Below are 23,693 nucleotides of genomic sequence, written 5' to 3' on the forward strand. Positions count from 1 at the left end.
TGGTGACCAGTCAGTAAATTAGTTAGACTAAAAATAAAGAGTTCCAAACCTCTCTGCCAGCTTGACCATTTTCATTGAAAACAATCACAGTAAGGTATTTCATTGTTACCCAGAAATGATTTGATATTGAGATATAAACAGCTGCATTGGACCTTTAAGGGCTGGCTCTCCCATAGGCACCAATGCTTGAGCAGCTTGATCTGGTCGGCTTAGTTCATTAACTGTAAATGAATCAGAAAAAAGGAGCAAGTGAGATGTCTCACTTCCTCTTCCATCTCTGTTTGAGCTGTGCTCTGTATCTGAAACCAAAACAATGTCCATCAAAAGGTGATGGAAACCCAAAACACCCTGGTGAAGATTCAACCTGCCATGAAGGCAGACCTACTGTCAGGGGTAGAGACCTTCCAGAACTCTGTCCAGACCTACTACTCAGATTATGACAAAAGGTAGAATACAGTTATATTTTTCATTCAGACATTTTGCTCAATAGTTGATAGATTCCTGTAATCTACATGCTTTATGTTCATCAAGTGGCCCTGGAGTGGAGGGGTTGACCCCAGATGAAGCCAGCGACAGACTGCAGAGCTTCCAGGCCCAGTTCAATGAGCTGTGGAGAAAATATGTTACCTACTCTGGAGGGGAGGAGCTATTCGGCCTCTCAGTTAACGGTGACTATTCTCACATTTATATCCACATTGAAATACACTGTTTCCTGGACCCATATTTTACATATCCTTGGACTTCAAAACACTTTCAATGGAGATTCAGGACTAGGCTAATATGGCTAATATCTCTCATTAACAGAATATCCCGATCTTCAGAGAATTAAAAGAGAGCTGGGTCTTTTGTCAAAACTTTACACGCTCTACAACTCTGTCACTGAAAGTGTCACTAGTTACTATGATATCCAATGGGCTGACCTAAACATAGACAAGATCAACAATGAACTGCAGGATTTCCAGAACAGGTAGAATCCCATGGACTGTGATATATACATGTCAATATGCTGTATTGGAAAATAATCTAAACGATAGATAAGTTCAAATTGAGTTGCTGACTAATCCTTGTGAACATTGTGATTACTCTATTTTTCCACTTTCCATAAGAATCCGGAAACTTCCCAAGGCGTTGAAGGAGTGGCAAGCTTTTAGTGACCTGAAGAAGACAATCGATGACTTCAACGAGACGTGCCCCCTACTTTACATGATGGCTAACAAGGTGAAACAATACCTTTAATTTAATCATCTACAACTCATATGGCTTTGCCTGACGTTTGTCCCTTTCAATCCCCTCTCCCTTTCAGGCGATGATGTCCAGGCATTGGAGCCGCCTGAGTGACCTCACAGGACACATCTTCGAGGTGGAGTCGGAGAGCTTTGCCCTCAGAAACATCATGGAGGCACCACTGCTCAAATACAAAGAGGATATTGAGGTACTATGTCACCAAATCCCCTCACCAAAATGGGCAAACAATATACTTGTAAAATAAAATTAGGTGTGCTGTGTTTATCTGGACAGGATGTGTGCATCAGCGCCGTGAAGGAGAGGGACATTGAGGCCAAACTGAAAGACGTAGTGGCAGAGTGGAGCAGCCACACACTCACCTTTGCCCCCTTCAGGAACCGGGGGGAACTGCTACTGAAGGGTACTGACACTGCAGAGAAGGTGGCCCTCATGGAGGACAGTCTGATGGTGCTGGCCTCGCTCATGAGCAACCGGTAGGTACCACCACATCCTCATGTCTGATTTGATCGACTGGATTTCGAACCCAGGTACCACAATATTAATAATCAGACATGAATTCAGAATTGAATTCAATGTTTACTGTATCTCTTCTAGGTGACCATACAGATAGTTGCCGATGGCGGCAGGTAGCCTAGAAGTTGAGATGCAGGTAGCGTAGCGGTTTGAGAATTGGGCCAGTAACCGAAAGGTCGCTATTTTGAATCCCTGACCCGACAAGGTGAAAAATCTATCTGTGCCCTTGAGCAAGGCATTTAACCCTAATTGCGTCAAGGTCACTGTTGATAATGGCAGACTCTGGCTGTGACCCCACTCTCCAAGGGTGTCTCGGGGAGAGTGGGATATGCAACAAAAAAACACATTTCCAATTCACGCGTGTATTAATACCCACTGTACATGTGTGAAATGATACTTTTCCAGGTATAATGCCCCATTCAAGCCTTCCATCCAGCAGTGGGTGCTGAAGCTGTCTAACACCACTGAGGTCATAGAGAAATGGTTGACAGTTCAGAACCTGTGGATCTACCTGGAGGCCGTATTTGTCGGAGGGGATATCGCTAAGCAGCTGCCCCAGGTCAGAACAAGCTGAACCATGCTCTGTTTACCTGTTGATTCACTATTGTTTCACTTGAATGTAGATTCAATTGGAACTTAGTGTAGATTCCAGGCTATTCAAGTAAGGATATGGCCACTAAATCTGTCCCATATAGGAAGCCAAGAGGTTCCAGAACATCGACAAGTCCTGGCAGAAGATCATGCAGCGTGCCCACGAGGTGACAGGTGTGGTGCAGTGCTGTGTGGGGGACGAGACCCTCAGCCAGCTGTTGCCCCATCTTCTGGAGCAGCTGGAGGTGTGTCAGAAGTCCCTGAGCGGGTACCTGGAGAAGAAGAGGCTTGTGTTCCCTCGGTTCTTCTTTGTCTCTGACCCTGCTCTACTGGAGATCCTGGGACAGGCCTCAGACTCCCACACCATACAGGTACTGGACTGGACAAACTAAAAACATTCTATGGCTGGGTTACGTTAGGGCAGGGGTGTCAAACTCATTTCGCATCGTGGGCCACATACGGCCTAGGGAGATGTCAAGTGGGCCGGACCATTAAAATTATACCATACTCTGCTACACTGCTCCACGAAATTGAAAATGTATGGAGTTGTATGAACAGTAGAATTCCATCACACAACTTTTGTTTTGAAGCTGCTGACTAACATTAAAGTGCACATTTTTTAAATCACCACAGTAAGGATTCATCTTCACAGAGCTGTATTCTTTCAATGCAAACAGTATCTAAGGCAGCATTTTAAAGGTGTTAGTCTAGTCTGGACTTGTATTTGTTCCTGAAACTTGGCATCTTTTGGCCTGTACAAGTGCATCAACACCAGGTGTCATGTCCTGACTAGCTGTCACTTTCAGAATGTCATTTAAGTGCTTGTTTGTGAGCCTTGAACGCATTTTTGTTTTATTGATATTCATCACTGAGAAAATTTGTTCACAAAGGTAGGTTGTCCCAAACATGCACAAAATTTTAGCAGCCAGGGCTGTTAATTTGGGGTACCCTGGTAGTAGATACTGATACAATCTGTCCAGACCTACAGAGGCAAATTTGCCCTTCAAATCTGCATCACACTGCAAATCAATTATCTCTAGCTGAATTTCGACCGGCAGATCAGAAGCTTTAACTGTGAAAGGTGAGCGAAAAACTGAAAATTCTGTCTCAAGTTCACCAAATACCTGAAAACGTTTCTCAAACTCCCGCAGTAGTCCTGCAATTTTGTCTTTGTACCGTTTCATGTCCGCATCAGGTCTGGTCACACACATCTCTCAGACAGGGGAAATGAGCAGGGTTGCCATTTGCCAGTTGCATCTCCCACAAAGTCAGCTTCAACTTAAATGCATGTATGTTGTCAGAAAACTGTGTGACAACTTTTTGCGGCCTTGCAACATTTTGTTCAGATTGTTCAAGTGTTCAGTAATATCAACCAAGAATGCAAGGTCCCGTAGCCATTCCTGAGATTGTAATTCCAACACCGGTTTTCCTTTTTTCTCCATGAACTGTCCGATTTCCTCTCGTAGATCAAAGAAATGCCTCAGCACAGCGCCTCGGCTTAACCATCTCACTTCAGTGTGGTATGGCAGGCTGTGGGTAATGTTGCTGTCGCTGAGAAGTTTGTCAAACTGACGATGGTTCAGACCTCTGGACCGGATGAAATTTACAGTGCGAACAACCACCTCCATGACGTGGTCCATTTTCAGCGACTTGCAACACAATGCCTCCTGGTGCAAAATACAGTGAAATGTCCAGAAACGATCTCCTCCATTAAGGGCTTGTACTTTGTCTTTGAACTTTGTCGCGACACCTGCTTTCTTTCCGACCATGGATGGCGCGCCGTCTGTAGCCAGGCTGACAGCGCGGGACCAGTCCACTCCAACTCTGTCCAATGCAGCAACGACAGAGCCGAAAATGTCCTCGGCTGTTGTGGTGTCCATCATTGGCACCAACTCAAGAAACTCTTCAGTAACAGTCAATGTCTCATCAACTCCTCGAATAAATATGGCCAGTTGGGCCACGTCTGTGATGTCAGTGCTCTCGTCAATTGCCACGGAAAATGCAATAAATGACTTGACTCTCTGTTTCAATTGACTGTCTAAATCTGCCGATAGTTCCGAAATCCTCTCTGCTATAGTATTCCTCGTCAGGCTAATATTGGCAAAAGCTTGTCGCTTCTCGGGACATACAAGTTCAGCCGCCTTCATCATGCATCGTTTAACAAAGTCACCGTCGAATACGGCTTCGATGCTAATGCTATTTCGCTAGCAATTAGGTAGCTGGCTTTTACCGCTGCTTCACTGACTTCTCGGCTCTGGATGAAAGTTGACTGCTGTTTCCTCAGACCCGCCAGCAATTCGTTAATCTTATCTCTTCTCAGTTGTCCTTGCAAGCCGTCATATTTTTTTTTCGCTGTGATGAGTCTCGTAGTGGCGTCGAATATTATATTCCTTCAATACCGAAACTTGTTGCAAACACACCAAGCACGAAGGTTTTCCGTGCATCTCTGTAAATAAATAGGACGTGGTCCATTTTTCTTTGAAAATTCTACACTCCTTATCTACTTTTCTCCGTTTGGATAACGACATTTTGGCTAATGAGGGTGTAGCGGAGAGGTAGAGACCAAGGTATTAACAACGTCGTAACAAGCAGCAGATGGCGCATTGATACCGTCTGCTGTTTTCAGTCTGTCTCAGTGATGCGGCTTGTCTTCTACTCTGATGGAAAGAGTGCGCCCCTTAGCGGATAATCCATGAATTGCAGCGAATTAAAAATATTAATTCCATGTCTTTTATGCATTTTTTCCACTTTCAAATTATCCTGCGGGCCTGATCGAACCTCCTTGGGGACCGGTTCCGGCCCGCGGGCCGTATGTTTGACACCCCTGCGTTAGGGCAACATTTTCTTCTACTGTACTGTTTCTCCATGTCTGGTATGGCCATAGATACCATTGATACACGACCATGCCAAAAGTATGTGGACAGCTGCTCATTGAACAGCTCAATCCAAAATCATGGCCATTAATATGGAGTTGGTCTCCCCTTTGCTGCTATAACAGCCTCCACTCTTCTGGGAAGGCTTTCCACTAGATGTTGGAACATTGCTGCAGGGACTTGCTACCATTAATCCACAATAGCATTAGTGTGGTCGGGCACTGATTTTGGGTGATTAGGCCTTGCTCGCAGTCGGCGTTCCAATTAGTCTCAAGATGTTCGATGGAGTTGAGGTCGAGGCTCTGTGCAGGCCAGACAATTTCTTCCACACCGATCTTGACAAACCATTTCTGTATAGACCTCACTTTGTGCACGGGGGCATTATCATGCTGAAACAGGAAAGGGCCTTCCCCAAACTGTTGCCGCAAAGTTAGAAGCACAGAATCGTCTAGAATGTCATTATATGCAGTGTTATATGTAGCGTTATGATTTCACTTCACTGGAGCTAAGGGGCCATAGCCCCAGACCATTATTCCTCCTCCATCAAACTTTACAGTTGGCACTATGCATTGGGGCAGGTAGCGTTCTCCTGGCATCTGCCAAACCCAGATTTGTCCGTCGGGCTGCCAGATGGTGAAGCGTGATTCCTCACTCCAGAGAATGCGTTTCCACTGCTCCAGAGTCTAATGGTGGCAAATCCCTCCCTCCCATTTTAGACACAATTGCTCAGTATGGCAAGTTTTCAGGTTATAAGATGCTCGGACATGGAAACCCATTTCATGAAGCTTTCGACAAACAGTTATTGTGTTGACGTTGCTTCTGGAGGCAGTTTGGAACTCGGTAATGAGTGTTGCAACAGAGGACAGATGATTTGTACACGCTTCAGCACTCAGTGGTCCCATACCACTTCGCGGCTGAGCTGTTGTTGCTCCTAGACATTTTCTCTTCACAATAACATCACTTACAGTAGATCGGGGCAGCTCTAGCAGGGCAGAAATGTAACTAACTGACTTGTTGAAAAGGTGGCATCCTTTGTCGGTGCCACGTTGAATGTCACTGAGGGGCAGCAGGTAGCCTGGCCGTTAGGAGCGTTGGGCCAATAACCGAAAGGTAGCTGGATCAAATCCCTGAGCTGACATGGTAAAAATCTTTCGTTCTGCCCCTGAGCAAAGCAGTTAACCCACTGTTCCACAGGCGCTGATGACGTGGATGTTGAGTAAGGCAGCTCAATGTGTAACTGTGCAATCTACATTGTTTTTTGACTGCATAAAATGAAATCAATCAAAATCAATGAAATGTAGTTCTAGTTCTATCATTTGTCGTTATCACAAATTAAACCTCTCTCAAACTGTAACTTGTCATCTCCTTTGGGTACAGGCTCATCTGCTGAGTCTTTTCGACAATGTGAACTGTGTGGTTTTCCATGATAAGAACTATGACCAGATCCTAAGCTTCCAGTCCCAGGAAGGAGAGACAGTAGACTTGTCCGAACCTGTTTTGGCTCAGGTACACTTAACCTACTGTACACACTGCTGAGTTGAAGGCAATGCTCCTCAATGCATGACTCACATTTGGCATTGGTGTTCTGAAACGTTTCAATACAAAATGGAAGTTTCTTATTCCCATGATAAAAAGCCATTCTGCTTTGATTCCTGATCATCCATCTATTTTATATGTTCAGTGGTAGACTAATCATGAGGCGCAGATCCATTACTGAACATTGTCCTCTGATGGTGTCCGATAGGGAAATGTAGAAGCCTGGCTGGGGCTCTTGCTGGACAGAGTGAGGAAGACCATCCATGGCATTATCCGGCAGGCTCACATGTCCATCAGTGACGCAGGACTAAAGCTGGTGGAGTTCCAGTCTGTGTTCCCAGCCCAGGTGGGTCTGCTGGGCATCCAGATGATCTGGACCAGGGATGCAGAGGAAGCACTGGGGTTCAGCAAGGGAGACAAAAAGGTAACAGTCTGGACATTCAAATACTGTACATGTAAGATACTTGCAAGTATTTGAGGTGTGCTTGATTTTGCTTGGAGCTTCCACTTTTGGGACCATTCCATTGGTGCTATTATACTGGGTAAAGTATATATTGTAGAATGTGGTTATACTGTACCTGAAAGGGAATTGTATTTTTTTATTTTTTAACCTTTATTTAACTGGGAAAGTCAGTTAAGAACTAATTCTTATTTACAACGACGGCCTACCCTGGCCGAACCTTAACCCGAACGACGCTGGGCCAAATGTGCACCGCCCTATGGGACTCCCAATCACGGCCGGTTGTAATACAGCCTGGAATCAAACCAGGGTCTGTAGTGACGCCTCTAGCACTGAGATGCAGTGCCTTAGAACTCTGCACCACTCGGGAGCCGGAATCTTCACCTCTAGACAAGAAGTAGCTTTATTTCTAAAATTGGATTTTGTGGATACATTGTTGAATAAATTATTTTGTGTTTTCTTCTTACTTCTTGACTTGATTGCACAGGTCATGCAAACTACCAATCAAAAGTTTGGGGATATCCTGAATGAGCTGATTGATATGACCACTCGAGACTTGACCAGGAATGAACGCACCAAGTATGAGACTCTGATAACCATCCATGTGCATCAGAAAGACATATTCGACGACCTGGTGAGCATACCCTTTGCATTGTTTCAAAGACTTTTCCCCAACCACATACAAGTTGATGTATTAACTTTCTTAGAAGTCTTATAGTATTTTTAGCAAAAGTACAGCAATAGTAAGATATTGGAATGCCATCTTTTTTTTTCAATGCAACATTTATACAACCTATTTTTCAGGAAGAAAAGGGGGCACATTTTTCATGAATAACCTCTAGCATATTCATTGGGCATTTCATAAAGTATCTGATAAAGCTTTGCATGAGTCTCCATCAGGTTGTACTATATAAACGTAATCCATGACTAAATCCACATCCCAATATCACTCAGGTGCGAATGAACATCCGATCGACATTAGACTTTGAGTGGCAGAAGCAATCCCGCTTCTACTTCATCGAGGACAAGGACAGATGTATAATCCAGATCACTGACGTGGAGTTTAGCTACTGCAATGAGTATCTGGGCTGTACCGACAGACTGGTCATCACCCCTCTCACTGACAGGTCTTTAATAATTACACTAATGGTATTCTATCTATTCTGAAACTCCTGCTTGTATTATAGTGTTATTGTCTTACTGGGACATATTATGGGCAGATTTCCCAAGCACAGATTAAGCCTGGTGCTGGTCAAAAAAAGCATATTCAGTGATGATTCAGGATAAATCTCTGGGAAACCAGCTCTGTGATATCTACTATAATGCATACCGGCGCAGACAATACGCCTGGCTGAAAAGATCTTATCCAATTGCAAGAATGAGTTTGTTGCAACAATTAAGCAAACTTTTAAGCAAATGTTACCACATTTTTACCAGCATGTCATGTGCAACCAGAGGAAAAAAAATCGTAGACCATCTTTATGCCACACACAGAGATGCATACAAAGCTCTCCCTCGCCCTCCATTTGGCAAATCTGACCATAATTCTATTCTCCTGATTCCTGCTTACAAGCAAAAACTAAAGCAGGAAGTACCAGTGACTCGCTCAATAGGGAAGTGGTCAGATGACGCGGATGCTCCACTACAGGATTGTTTTGCTAGCACAGACTGAAAAATGTTCCGGGATTCATCCAATGGCATTGAGGAGGACACCACTTCAGTCTTCAGGTTCATCAATAAATGCATCGACGACGTCGTCCCCACAGTGACTGTACGTACATATCCCAACCAGAAGCCATGGATTACAGGCAACATCCACATCGAGCTAAAGGCTAGAGCAGCCACTTTCAAAGGAGTGGGAGACTGATATGGACACTTATAAGAAATCCCGCTATGCCCTCAGACAAACTATCAAACAAGCAAAGCGTCAATACGGGATTAAGATTGAATCCTAATACACCGGCTCTGATGCTCATCGGATGTGGCAGGGCTTGAAAACTATTGTGGATTACAAAGTGAAACCCAGACGCGAGCTGCCCAGTGACGCAAGCCTACCAGATTAGCTAAATGCCTTTTATGCTCGCTTCGAGGCAAGCAACACTGAAGCATCCATGAGAGCACCAGCTGTTCTGGATGACTGTGTGATGACGCTCTCGGTAGCCGATGTGAACAAAACCTTTGGTCAACATTCTCAAAGCCGCTGGGCCAGACGGATAACCTGGATGTGTACTCAAAGCATGCGCAGACCAACTGTCAAGTGTCTTCACTGACATTTTCAACCTCTCCCTCACCGAGTCTGTAATACCTACATGTTTCAAGCTGACCACCATAGTCCCTGTGCCCAAGGAAGCGAAGGTAACATGCCTAAATGATTACCGCCCCGTGACACTCAAGTCGGTAGCCATGAAGTGCTTTGAAAAGCTGGTCATGGCTCACATCAACAGTATCCTCCCGGACACACTAGACCCACTCCAATTCGCATACCACCCCAACAGATTCACAGATGACGCAATCTAAATCGCACTCCACACTGCCCTTTCTCACCTGGACAAAAGGAACACATATGTGAGAAAGCTGTTCTTTGACTATAGCTGAGCGTTCAACACCATAGTGCCTACGAAGCTCATCACTAAGCTAAGGACTCTGGAACTAAACACCTCCCTCTGCAACTGGATCCTGGACTTCCTGACGGGCCGCCCCCATGTGGTAAGAGTAGGCAACAGCACGTCTGCCACGTTGATCCTTAACACTGTACTTTGTCCCCTCCTGTATTCCCCCTTCACCCATGACTGCGTAGCCAAACACGACTCCAACACCATCATTAAGTTTGCTGACGACACAACAGTGGTAGGCCTGATCACTGACAATGATGAGATGGCCTATAGGGAGAAGGTCAGAGAACTGGCAGTGTGGTGCCAGGACAACAACCTCTCCCTCAATGTGAGCAAGACAAAGGAGCTGACCGTGGACTACAGGAAAAGGCGGGCCGAACAGGCCCCCAGTAACATCAATTGGGCTGTAGTGGAGCGGGTCGAGAGTTTCAAGTTCCTTGGTGTCCACATCACCAACAATCAATCATGGTCCAAACAATCATGGTCCCCCTCAGGAGACTGAAAATATTTGGAATGGGTCCCCAGATCCTCACTACATCCCCGTTGATGTTAATGGGGGCCAGTTCGGCCCGCCTTTTCCTGTAGTCCACGATCAGCTCCTTTGTCTTGCTCTTATTGAGGTAGAGGTTGTTGTCCTGGCACCACATTGCCAGTTCATTGACCTTCTCCCTATAGGGAGAAGTTCGGCTGCACCATCGAGAGCATCCTGACCGGTTACATCACTGCCTGGTATGGCAACTGCTCGGCATCTGACCGTAAGGCGCTACAGAGGGTAGTGCGTACGGCCCACTACATCACTGGGGCCAAGCTTCCTGCCATCCAGGACCTATACAATAGGCAGTGTCAGAGGAAAGCCCATAAAATTGTCAGAGACTCCAGTCACCCAAGTTACAGACTATTTTCTCTGCTACCACACGGCAAGCGGTACCGGAGCACCAAGTCTAAGACCAAAAGGCTCCTCAACAGCTTCTACCCCCAAGCCATTAGACTGCTGAACAATTAATAAAATCGCCACCGGACAATTTACATTGACCCCCCCCCCCTCCCTTTTTGTACATTGCTGAAACTCAAACAAATTACCTCAACTAACCTGTTCCCTCACACACTGACTCGGTACCGGTGCCTCCTATATATAGCCTCGTTATTCTTATTGTGTTACTTTTTATTATTACTTTTTATTTTAGTCTACCTGGTAAATATTTTCGTAACTCTTCTTGAAACGCACTGTTGGGTTAAGGACTTATAAGTAAGCATTTCACAGTAAAGTCTAGTATTCTGCGCATGTGACTAATGAAGTTTGATTTGATTTGATCATCAGCACAATGATGACTGACATGTTCGGACTCCACTAGGTGTTACATCACCCTGTCCCAGGCCCTGGGTATGAGTATGGGCGGAGCCCCGGCAGGGCCGGCTGGTACAGGTAAGACCGAGACCACCAAAGACATGGGCCGTTGCCTGGGGAAGTACGTTGTCGTCTTCAACTGCTCTGACCAGATGGACTATAGAGGGCTAGGACGAATCTATAAAGGTACTAAAGCTTGTCCATGGGGAGATAACATGGAAAGGTCTCTGACTTGACAATTAATCAAAGCTAAATATGATCTGTCAATACTCATAAAACATTGCTATGAATGTTGCTCTGACACACATAAAGAGGTTATGAGGGTTTTACTAAATGTGTCACAAAGACATATGTACAGTACGGCCCCTTTAAATGAAGCATTTCCTAAAAAATAACCACCATAGCATATGGAATTATGCAGAGTACATAAAGGGTATAAACGGAGAGCAAACATTATCTGCAGGTTTGGCTCAGTCAGGTGCATGGGGCTGCTTTGATGAGTTCAACCGCATCGAGCTCCCTGTCCTGTCAGTAGCAGCCCAGCAGATCTATATAGTGTTGCAGTGCAAAAAGAACAAGAAGACACAGTTTATCTTCACGGATGGCGACTTGGTGGAAATGGACAGAGAGTTTGGCATCTTCCTAACCATGGTGAGAGAATATCACATTTCACATTTTCACTAACATTGTGCTACATTGCATGTAAGGTTCAAATACCAACTGTGAAAGGAAGATTTACTAGACATTATTTAGTGTGGTTTGCACACTCTTTTATTTGTAAAAAAAAAAAAAATCACCCCAATTTCGATCTTGTCTCATCGCTGCAACTTCCCAACGTGCTCGGGAGGTGAAGGTCGAGTCATGCATCGTCCGAAACATGACCCGCCAAACACCACTTATTAATACCCGCCCGCTTAACCCGGAAGCCAGCCGCACCAATGTGTAGGAGAAAACACTGTTCACCTGACGACCGAGGTCAGCCTGCAGGCCCCCGGCCCGCCACAAGGAGTTGCTAGAGCACGATGAGCCAAGTAAAGGCCCCCCCTGCCAAACCCTCCCCTAACCCGGGCAACGCTGGGCCAATTGTGAGGCGCCTTATGGGACTTCCGTTCACGACCGGTTGTGATACAGCCAGGGATTGAACCGGGGTTTGTAGTGATGCCTCTCGCACTGCCTTAGACAGTGCCTTAGACTGCTGCACCACTCGGGAGGCCCCTTGGTTTACTTAATCCCTTCTTGAGTCAATTGTCAATGTTATGTCTCCTATTATCTCTGTTCTACTGGTCTTCTCAAACGACAGAACCCTGGATATGCTGGCCGCCAGGAGCTTCCGGAGAACCTGAAGATCCAGTTCCGTACGGTGGCCATGATGGTTCCAGACAGAGCCATCATCATGAGGGTGAAGCTAGCCAGTGCTGGTTTCCGTGACAACCAAGTCCTCAGCCGCAAGTTCTACACCCTGTACAAGCTGTGTGAAGAGCAGCTCTCCAAGCAGGTAACATCAAGGTGGTTGGCTTCTCAAATGAATGCCTCGCCTGGTTCACCAACTACTTCTCAGACAGAGTTCAGTGTGTCAAATCGGAGGGCATGTTGTCCGGACCTCTGGCAGTCTCTATGTGCGTGCCACAGGGTTCAATTCTCAGCCGACTCTCTTCTCTGTATACATCAATGATGTCGCTCTTGCTGCTGGTGATTCTCTGATCCACCTCTACGCAGACGACACCATTCTGTATACTTCTGGCCATCTTTGGACACTGTGCTAACTAACCTCCAGACGAGCTTCAAAGCCATACAACTCTCCTTCCGTGGCCTCCAACTGCTCTTAAATTCTAGTAAAACTAAATGCATGCTCTTCAACCGATCGCTGCCCGCATCTGCCCGCCCGTCCAGCATCACTACTCTGAAGCCCCTTATACTACTCACCACTGTGACCTGTATGCTCTCGTTGGCTGGCCCTCGCTTCATATTCGTCGCTAAACCCACTGGCTCCAGGTCATCTATAAGTCTTTGCTAGGTAAAGCCCCGCCTTATCTCAGATCACTGGTCACCATAGCAGCACCCACCCGTATGACGCACTCCAGCAGGTATATTTTACTGGTCACCCCAAAAGCCAATTCCTACTTTGGCCGCCTTTCCTTACAGTTCTCTGCTGCCAATGACTGGAACGAACTGCAAAAATCACTGAAGCTGGAGATTCATATCTCCCTCATTAACTTTAAGCACTAGCGGTCAGAACAGCTCACAGATCACTGCACCTGTACATAGCCCATCTGTAAATAGCCCATCCAACTATCTCATCCCCATATTGTTATTTATTTATTTTTTCTCCTTTGCACCCCAGTATCTCTACTTGCACATTCATCTTCTGCACATCTATTACTCCAGTGTTTAATTGCTATATTGTAATTATTTTGCCACTATGGCCTATTTATTGCCTTACCTCCCTTATCCTACCTCATTTGCACACACTGTATATAGACTTTTTCTATTGTATTATTGACTGTATGTTTGTTTATTCCATGTGTAAAATTGTGTTGTTTGCGTCGCACTGTTTTACTTTATCTTGGCCAGGTCGCAGTTGTAAATGAGATCTTGTTCTCAACTAGCCTACCTGGTTAAATAAAGGTGAAATAAAAATGTAATTAAGGTCAAAAGGTCACAGTAGCACCATAGACGGTACACACTTGTAATCAATCCTCATCAAGAATTTTGGTCACCAGCCAGATTGATTATAATCGTCTCCTCTCACATGCTCTTCAAGGTCCACTATGACTTTGGGCTAAGGAACATCTTGTCAGTGTTGAGGACACTGGGTTCAGTGAAGAGGTCCAACCCCACTGAGCCAGAGAAAACGGTCGTGATGCGAGTGCTGCGCGACATGAACCTCTCCAAACTGGTACAGTCAAGTTTTCTTCTACCCTACAATCCAAGTGGTACTTCACCTCTATCCTTCACACTGAAACTAGAAGTATCTGAATTTGTGTCATCCTCAATGATTTTATGAATTTACATGAATGATTTACATTTTTTATTGTTAAAAAAATTAACAAAACCCCTGGGTCTCTGACCAGGTGGATGAGGACGAGCCTCTGTTCATGAGTCTGATCAACGACCTGTTCCCTGGGATCATTCTGGACAAAGCAGGCTACCCCGACCTGGAGGCTGCCATCCACGCCCAGACCCAGCAGGCTGGCCTCATACCTCACCAGCCCTGGGTCCTCAAACTGGTGCAGCTCTACGAGACCCAGCGGGTTCGCCACGGTCAGTCAACGTGCACTCGAACCTTCTGTTTTAAAGCTGTAGTGGAGATGGTTTGGTGTTCTCCACGGTCAGTCAACGTGCACTCGAACCTTCTGTTTTAAAGCTGTAGTGGAGATGGTTTGGTGTTCTCCACGGTCAGTCAACGTGCACTCGAACCTTCTGTTTTAAAGCTGTAGTGTAGATGGTTTGGTGTTCGCCACGGTCAGTCAACGTGCACTCGAACCTTCTGTTTTAAAGCTGTAGTGGAGATGGTTTACTGTTCTCCACGGTCAGTCAACGTGCACTCGAACCTTCTGTTTTAAAGCTGTAATGGAGATGGTTTGGTGTTCGCCATTATCAGTGATTCTTCACTACAGGGTTTGGCAACTCCTGTCCTGGAGGGCCGAAACCATTCTGTTTTTTTTCTTCTACCAGTTAGTTAATTGCACTCACCTGGTGTCCCAGGTCTAAATCCATCTCTGATTAGGAGGAAATAATAAAAACCTGCCATTGTATGGTCTTGGAGCTGGCTATCCCTGCTTTACCACAGCCCTATATTGTAAAGCATGCAGTCATGCATGTCATAACACGTGCCATAAGCAGTTGTAACAGATTTGCTCTACACACTGATATTCCTCTGCAGACCACAGCCCCTTCTCTTCCTCTCATTCTATGTTAATCTCATTCTCTTGCCTGTAGGTATGATGACACTAGGCCCCAGTGGAGCTGGAAAAACCACCTGCATCCACACACTGATGAGGGCCATGTTGGATTGTGGCACCCCTCACCGAGAGATGAGGATGAACCCCAAGGCCATTACTGCCTCCCAGATGTTTGGTACCCTGGATGTAGCCACCAACGACTGGACTGATGGGGTCTTCTCAACCCTGTGGAGGAAAACGCTTAAAGCCAAGAAGGTCAGCAAGGTCCATAGAGTTGGGATGGAAGGGTAGTGCCTTCAGTATGCTGTTCTAGTTACAGTGTGCTCCAAAAGTATTGGGACAGTGACACATTGTTTGTCGTTTTGGCTCTGTACTCCAGCACTTTGGATTTGAAATGATACAGTGAGGACTACGAGGTTAAACTGCACACTGTCAGCTTTAATTTGAGGGTATTTTCATCCATATCAGATGAACCATTTAGAAATTACAGAACGTTTAGTCCCCCCATTTAGTCCCCCCACATAGTCCCCCCATTTTAGGGGACCAATAGTATTGGGACAAATTCACTTATGTGTATCAAAGTAGTCAAAAATGAAGTATTTGATCCCATATTTATAGCACGCAATGACTACATCAAGCTTGTGACTCTACAAAATTGTTGGATGCATTTACTATTTTTTGTTTTGGTTGTGTTTCAGATTATTTTGTGCCAATAGAAATGGATGGGACATAATGTGTTGTCTCATTTAGGAGGCACTTTTATTGTAAAAAATAATATGTTTCTAAACCATGATTATGATGAGTGAGAAAGTTAGACACACAAAAGTGTCACTGTCCAAATACCTTTGGCGCTCACTGTAGTTAGGTGTACTGGGAAGTTAAAGGGGCAGTGCAGTCCAAAATCAAATTGGATCGTCCTCCTCTGCCAATAACAGCTATTCAGGTTACATATCCCTCCCATTAGGCTCCTCAATTGGGCCCCTCACAATTATTTATGAGTTATCACTATCTAAGCCAGATGGTTGTCGTACTAGTTCTCATTTTTATTCTATTTAACTGTTTCTCTTCCCAAGGGGGAGCACATCTGGATCGTGCTGGACGGCCCTGTGGACGCCATCTGGATTGAAAACCTCAACTCAGTCCTGGACGACAACAAGACCCTGACCCTGGCTAATGGCGACCGTATCCCTATGGCGCCTAACTGTAAGGTGGTGTTTGAGCCCCACAACATCGACAACGCCTCCCCGGCCACAGTGTCCCGCAACGGCATGGTGTTCATGAGCTCCTCTGTGCTGGACTGGAAGCCTATCCTTCAGGCCTGGCTCCAGAGGGTGCCACCACAGCAGGCAGAGGTTCTCCTGGGCTGCTTCCATAGTGTTTTCCAGGTCTGTCTGAATATCATACTGTACTTCCATTCTCATTCCCTAATGTAGGGTCAAACCCAGAAAGAGACACAAACACATGCAGTATGGAGGCATACACACACTTTGCTGACATGTGTTCCCATGAGAATAATCCTCTGTGGTCTTCCTGAATCTGCTGAGTCTCTACCTTATTCCCTGTGCAGGATCTGATCAACTTTGTCTTCACTGCTGTGTCTCCCAAAATGCCCATCCTGGAGTGTATGTACATCAAGCAGACCATTGACCTTCTGCAGGTAAGCAGAATAGCGACACTAAAATCCTGTAAAAGACACACTTGAAATTCAAATATTTTACCTATTTATTCTTAGAAATATTATGTAATTTTAATCAAACTGAACTAGTCATAATACCTCCCACATTCTATTATGACAATAACATTGAATTCAATAGACATGTCCACCCCAATGGCTGAAGTGTTGAACATATCAAACTTATTTAAAAGGCAAAGCTCAATGTGGAACCTTTTTCCAGGGTCTACTTCCTGCAGTGGAGGAAAAGCAGTCTCAGGGGGATGTATCAAGGCTCTTTGTGTTTGCTGTCATGTGGTCAGTGGGGGCTCTGCTGGAGCTGGAGGACAGATCCAAGATGGAGGCCTTCTTAGAGGCACACCCTGCCACTCTGGACCTGCCCCAGACCCAAGGAGACCAGACCATCTTTGAGTTCATGGTCAATGAACGTGGCCAGTGGGAGCACTGGTCCAAGAAGGTATGGCTTGTGCTGTTGCTGTTAATTGATCAATCAATCACTCCACTAATCCTTACTTTCTTTCTGCATGATGATGTCACCTCCAGGTGCCAGAGTACAAGTATCCCACAGACTCTGTCCCGGACTACTCATCTATCCTGGTGCCCAACGTGGACAACGTGAGGACAGACTTCCTGATGCAGACCATCATGAAACAAGGCAAAGCCGTGTTGCTCATCGGGGAACAGGGGACTGCTAAGACTGTCATGATCAAGGTCTGAGATATAGATTTGTGAATGTAGATGTGAGTTTTATGACTATCTATGACCATAATAGGATCTCTTTATAGGATCTCAATCCTAGTCATCCCATTGCAGGGCTATACCAGTAAGTTTGATCCTGAAACTCAGCTGAGCAAGAGCTTAAACTTCTCCTCGGCCACCCTGCCCAGTATGTTCCAGAGGACCATAGAGAGCTACATTGACAAGAGGATGGGCTCCACCTACGGGCCGCCGGCAGGCAAGAAGATGACTGTGTTTGTGGATGACATCAACATGCCCGTTATCAACGAGTGGGGTGACCAGGTTAGTGCCGTTTTGTAACATGAATCCAGTTGTTAATTTTGATCGTAACTATCAACATGAACCTGGCTTTATTTACACTTTACCAAAATATTGTATTATTTCTCTTTTTTTTTCAATTTAAAGATTTTATTGAGTTTTCTTGTTTTTCAATCAACCAACAGAACACATTCCACATTCACAGATGTGACAAGCTTTTAAAAAATAAAAAGTCAAACAATAATAATACCTTTGAAAAAATAAAAAATAAAAATACAATTAAAATGAATGATAAAGTCAAATAAAAGCATTTATTTTTCTTAATCTATTCATTTTCCTTGGTGCATATATATATACATACATACATACGTACATACATACACACATATACATACGTGTATATATATACACACACATACGCACATGTACTCAAAAACTAAATTAAAATAAAAACCCAACAAAAACATATACCACTTGCAGCAGCACTATCAAGGTTCTTATCAGCTATTTCAAGCATTCGCTGAGACGACGGGCCAATAATTCATTTTTAGGTTTTACAGTACCTTACACAACATGTATCTGTGCATTTCCCTAGTCACCCCGTTAACTCTGTCCAGTTTGAAATATAGTTGAATAGTGGAGACCAGAGTCTATCAAACTTGGGCTGTCTCTTGTGGAGGTCATAAGTGAGCTTTTCAAGAGGAAGAAAGTCAACAATCTGGTCAATCCACATTTTAAATGTAGGAGGGGTCTTAGAGGCCCACAATAGAAGAATACATTTCTTAGCAAAGTATGTAATAGTCATAAGCAAATTTTCTCTGTCAGGATCAAGAACAAAGTCCTGCTGGGCATTAAGAAGATAAATACACGGGGTCATATCAAACTGTACCTCTAGTATTTTCTGTGCAGCAGTATGTATAGATTGCCAGAATCTGGCAATCTCTCTACAGCTCCAAAATACATGCATATAGGTTCCACTTTCAGAGATACATCTTTTACAGTTAGGAGACATATCTGTTTTCATTCTATGGAGTCTCAAAGGAGTATAATAAAATTTGTACAAAAATGTGTAATTAGATTCTTTCATTTTTACACTGGTAGAGGAGCAGTATACCCTGTCACAAACCTCCGCCCATAACTCATCACTGATAGTCAGACCAAGGTCCTTTTCCCAGATTATTTTCAAAGGAGTAAAGGAGGAGCTTCCTTTCTCAGAAAGGAGTCTATAGATGTAAGATATTTTGCCTTTAATGGATTGTGCTGTGACAAGAAGGGTTTCAACTTCATTCAACTGAGTTCTAAACCTCCTCTTGGAGGTAAATGAGGAAATTACATGCCTAATTTGAAGATATTTTTTTTTTAAATGGGATCTTGGCACATCGAATTCACTGCAGAGCTCTTGAAAGGATTTCAGTGTAGTGGTTTTCTGATGAAATAGGTCTGAAAAGGTCCTGATTCCTAGAGTATGCCAAAGATTAAAGTTGGCATCCCTCAGGGCTTTTGGCAAGTCTGGGTTGCCTACTATAGGCGAGTGAGAACATATTTGGGAGGAAATGCCCAGGTATTTCTTACAGTCCCTCCACGCTAGTAGGGTGCTGTAAATCACAAAGGATTTGGCTATGTTGCCCACTTCACTAAAGTTGTTAGTGAATATAATTGAGCTTAAGGGCAATGAACCACAGGATTGGGCTTCTATCTGAATCCACGTTGACTCTTGTCTGTTTGTGATCCATGTTAGCATGTTGCGGATTTGGGCAGACCAGTAGTACAATTGAAGGGAGGGAAGGGCAAGACCACCCTTAGATTCAGGTTTCGATAGAGTGGAAAACTTGATCCTAGGTTTTTTATCGCCCCATATAAATTTGGTGATGCTTTGGTTAGTTGTTTTGAAGAAGGAAACTGGGAGATAGCATGGGAGCATCTGAAATAAGTAGTTCAGTCTAGGGAGGACGTTCATACGGATTACATTAATTCTTCCTACTAAGCTAATTGGAAGGGAGATCCAGGTTTGGAGATGTTATGAAGATCCCGAGGTATTGAAACCCCTGTGTTTTCCATTGGAAAGGACAACGTGTCTTCATAGAGCTGGTGAGTGTAATATTGAGGGCAGACAGTGAATTTGTTCAAATTGATCTTATAACCTGAAAACTTGCCATACTGAGCAATTGTGTCTAAAATGAGAGGGAGGGATTTCTCAGGGTTGGATATGTAGAGCAAGACATCATCCGCGTAAAGCGAAATCTTGTGCTGCAGGCCGCCTGCAGAAACACCCATAATACTTGGATTGCTCCTTATCAGCTCTGCCAGCGGCTCCGCCCCCAACAAGTAGAGCAGCGGGGACAGCGAGCACCCTTGTCTTGTGCCCCGTTCCAGAGGGAATCTGTCAGAGTTCAGTCCATTAGTAGTCACGATGGCATTTGGATGAGAGTATAGTGATTTGATCCATTTAATAAAATTTGGGCCCATATTGAACTTTTCTAAGACTGAAAACAGAAAGTTCCACTCCATCCTGTCGAACGCCTTCTCAGCATCCAGTGAAGCCAGCAGGACAGGGGTCTTCTGTGTGTTTACTTGATCAATAATATCAAAAAGATGGCGAATGTTATCAGAAGAGTATCTGTCTCTAATAAATCCAGTTTGGTCCGCTTTTATTATTTTGGGAAGAAGAGTGTTTAGTCTTTTGGCGAGCAATTTGGTAATTATTTTATAGTCGAAATCCAACAAGCTTATGGGCCGGAAGGACGAGCAGGATAGGGGGGCCTTGTCCTTTTTTAGCAACACTGTAATGCGAGCTGTGTGCATTGAGTCTGGGAGAACTCTGTTTTTGCAAAAATCCTCCAGCATTGGCATGAAGATAGGGCTGAGCTGGGGCCAAAAAGCTTTGTAGAACTCTCTGGGGAATCCATCTGGGCCTGGGGACTTATTAGGTGGCATGGAGGTAATTGCCTCCAGGATCTCCTCAGGAGTGAAGGGGGAGTTGAGATCTTCTTGGTCGTTCTCTGATAGTTTAGGTAGCGAGATTCCCTCTAGGAAAGAGTGGAGTTCTGCCTCTGTGTGTTTTCTCTCAGACGTATATAGTTTGCAGTAAAAATCATGAAAAGTTCAATTGATATTTTTTGGGTCATATGTGACCTCGTCCTCTGCTGTTCGGATAGCCATGATTGTACGCTCTGACTGCTCCTTTTTTAATTGGTAAGCAAGCAATCTACTGGGCCTATTGCTATACTCATGGTATTTCTTTTTAGTAAAGAAAACTTTTTTTTATCTCCCGAGTGTAGTCCAAATTCAGTTTGGCTTTGGCTGCTTTAAGATGACTCCAGGAGGTGCTGTCTAGGGATTGTTTATGTATTTTTTCACAGCATTCCAGCTCCCTCTCAAGATCTAGCCTGTGTGCTTCCATTGCTTTTTTCTTAGAGGAAGCATATGCAATTAGATGACCTCTTAGTGTGGCTTTAGCAGCGTCCCACATTGTGGCCGGAGAAACAGGAGAATCTTTATTGTCTTGTGTGTAGTTGTCTATCCATGTAGTTACCAATGTATGGAACGCTTCGTTTGATAGCATGGAGGTGTTGAATTTCCAGCTCTTTGACCTCGGGATGTTTTTGCAGAGGTCAAAGCGGAGGTGGACAAAGGCGTGATCTGAAAGTGCTATGGGTCCGATTTTACAAGTGGCTGAATTTATGAAACTCTTTGGGATAAAATTGTAATCAATACGGGAGTAGGTGTTATGGACATTAGAGTAGTATGTATAGTCCATAGATGAGCTATTAGTCTCTCTCCAGATATCTATCAGTCCCATCTCTTTAGTAAGAGAGTTCAACATCTTTGCAGATCTAGGATTTGTGGTGGGGACTTGAGATGATTTGTCTAGGGTTGAGTTAAGGGTACAATTAAAATCTCCGGCCACCACGCCAAAGGAGACACAATGCTCATTGAACAGGGTTATAATTTGTGACATGAAGGCAGGAGTATCTGTGTTAGGGGCGTATATGTTTAATATAGTAATTGGTTGACCATATAGTGACCCAGTTATCAAAATAAATCAGATATGATATGATATCAGATATGTTTTTGTCAATTATGAATGGAACATTTTTATGGATAAGTATGGCTGTGCCTCTACTGTTTGATTTGAAAGATGAGAAATACACCTGTCTCACCCAAGCTCTGCGGAGTTTGGCATGTTCAGCATCACAGAGGTGTGTCTCTTGTAATAGCGCGAAGTCTGATTTTTCCTTTTTTAGAGCACATAGTATCTTTTTTCGTTTTATTGCATGCCCTAGACCATGGCAGTTCCATGTCAATAGATTTAAAGTACTAGTCATCGTCATCGAACAGTAATCGAACTTTAGTGCAAGTCATCGCTGGGTAAAAGTGGATAGTAATTACAGCTGCGTTCACATAAAAGGAAAATAAATGGTGTACATAAAATAATAATCTCTGAACCCCCCAGCCGAGTTCCCAAACAACTCGACACATCCCGTTGGATCTATTACCCCCCCCCGCTCAGTCTCAATTCTGTGGTCCGAATAAAACAAAAACCGGGAACAGTTAGCAACGCACAACGTCTCCCTCTCCCCACCAAAGAAATGCCTCATCCTCTCCACCCCGCGTTGAGTAAATAACACAGTTGCCCTCGTCCAGACCACAGTAAAAGAGGGGAGAAAATCAAATCAATAGCCCAGCCTACATATACCTCCCCCAAGGGACATAGGGAACCCCAAGTAATAATAGCAACAACAACAAAAAAACAGGGAAATAAAAGTAGGCTGAAACATTAGTAGGCCTAGGTTAGGCTATACAGCCCATCCCTCTCAGTTAAAGGAAAATAAATATAAATTGGACGGCTATAATGACATTTAGGGGGTGGGTCTCTGGATATCGGCTATATGTCGTCTTACCTCCTTTAGTAATGGCATTAATCGCATTTAGTCATTGGTCTGTTTCTCATTGGCCAGGATTGTCTTTCAAAAAACGTTTTGCCTCTTCGGGAGTTTTGAAGTGTCGCAAGGCTCCTTGGTGAAGAATCCTGAGCTCGTTTGGGTATTTGAATCCCCTGAAGATGCCTCGGTCAATGGAGTATTTCTTCACTTCGTCAAATTCTCGGCGCTTTCGGCGTATTCCAGCTGACAGGTCCTGGTGTAAAGCGAGTTTGGCGTTTCCCACTGTGATGGTGTTGTTTTTCGCCGCCCGTAGGACTCGTTCCTTGTCGGTGAATCTCAGGAAACGTATGGTGATTGGGCGCGATGGTTGTCTGGCTGCTGGTGGGGGCCTCAGTGCTCGGTGAGCTCTCTCGAGTTCTATGGGCCTGTCGGTGGACATGTGGAGCCACTCTGGAAGTTTGTCTTGCAGGTAGCGGATCAGTGGCATGTTTCCCTCTTCTTTTTCGCCCAGATTGAATAGAACACAATTATTCCTTCGCCCCCTGTTTTCCAGGTCCTCTGTTTTCTCTTCCAGATGCTCGATTTTCTTTTTAGCATATGCTATTGTTTCCATGGCATCTGTCAATAAGTTTTCCATGGATAGGATTCGCCCCTCTGCCTCATCCAGGCGCCCCGCGTTTATGGTTATCTTGTTGTTTTTGTCAGGCAAAGCGTTTTCCAGGATTGTCACCTTGCCCCCTATCGCGCTGAGCTGAGAGTTAATGGCATCTAATTTAATGTTTAGTTCTGTACGTTGGGATCTCAACTCAGAAAGGATGTCTTCGACAGAGTGCGAGGTTGGCATTCGTTGTGCCTCGTGGGGGAGCGGGTTCTCTTGCTCCTGGCTAATGGCGCTAGTTTTTTCTGAAGCTAGCTTCTTCTTGGAGGCTTTTTCCGTCGCTAATACTCGAGTCCGGGTAAAAATATCACCTGTAGTGTCGCCTTTTGTAGCCGCCATGACTTTTTCTTACTAAAGCTATATGAGTTTGAACTTGGAGTGGAGGTAAGATTAGGAATTGGAAACTA

General features: G+C 44.6%; 1 protein-coding gene across 1 annotated transcript in view; it reads left to right on the forward strand.

The window, feature by feature from the left end:
* Positions 1-23,693, forward strand: part of LOC115131042 (dynein axonemal heavy chain 5-like) — a 90,895-nt gene that overhangs the window by 40,487 nt on the left and 26,715 nt on the right. Inside the window, 23 exon segments of the mRNA XM_029662659.2 lie at positions 328-446; positions 532-668; positions 805-967; positions 1,107-1,218; positions 1,304-1,432; positions 1,519-1,718; positions 2,164-2,317; positions 2,454-2,720; positions 6,600-6,728; positions 6,967-7,182; positions 7,706-7,852; positions 8,173-8,345; positions 11,183-11,361; positions 11,639-11,826; positions 12,476-12,670; positions 13,937-14,071; positions 14,247-14,436; positions 15,115-15,332; positions 16,151-16,462; positions 16,645-16,734; positions 16,973-17,206; positions 17,293-17,460; positions 17,563-17,769. Of these exon segments, the coding sequence (XP_029518519.2) occupies positions 328-446; positions 532-668; positions 805-967; positions 1,107-1,218; positions 1,304-1,432; positions 1,519-1,718; positions 2,164-2,317; positions 2,454-2,720; positions 6,600-6,728; positions 6,967-7,182; positions 7,706-7,852; positions 8,173-8,345; positions 11,183-11,361; positions 11,639-11,826; positions 12,476-12,670; positions 13,937-14,071; positions 14,247-14,436; positions 15,115-15,332; positions 16,151-16,462; positions 16,645-16,734; positions 16,973-17,206; positions 17,293-17,460; positions 17,563-17,769 (4,062 nt within the window).

Source organism: Oncorhynchus nerka, linkage group LG6 (genome assembly GCF_034236695.1).
Source record: "Oncorhynchus nerka isolate Pitt River linkage group LG6, Oner_Uvic_2.0, whole genome shotgun sequence".
Taxonomy (NCBI): domain Eukaryota; kingdom Metazoa; phylum Chordata; class Actinopteri; order Salmoniformes; family Salmonidae; genus Oncorhynchus; species Oncorhynchus nerka.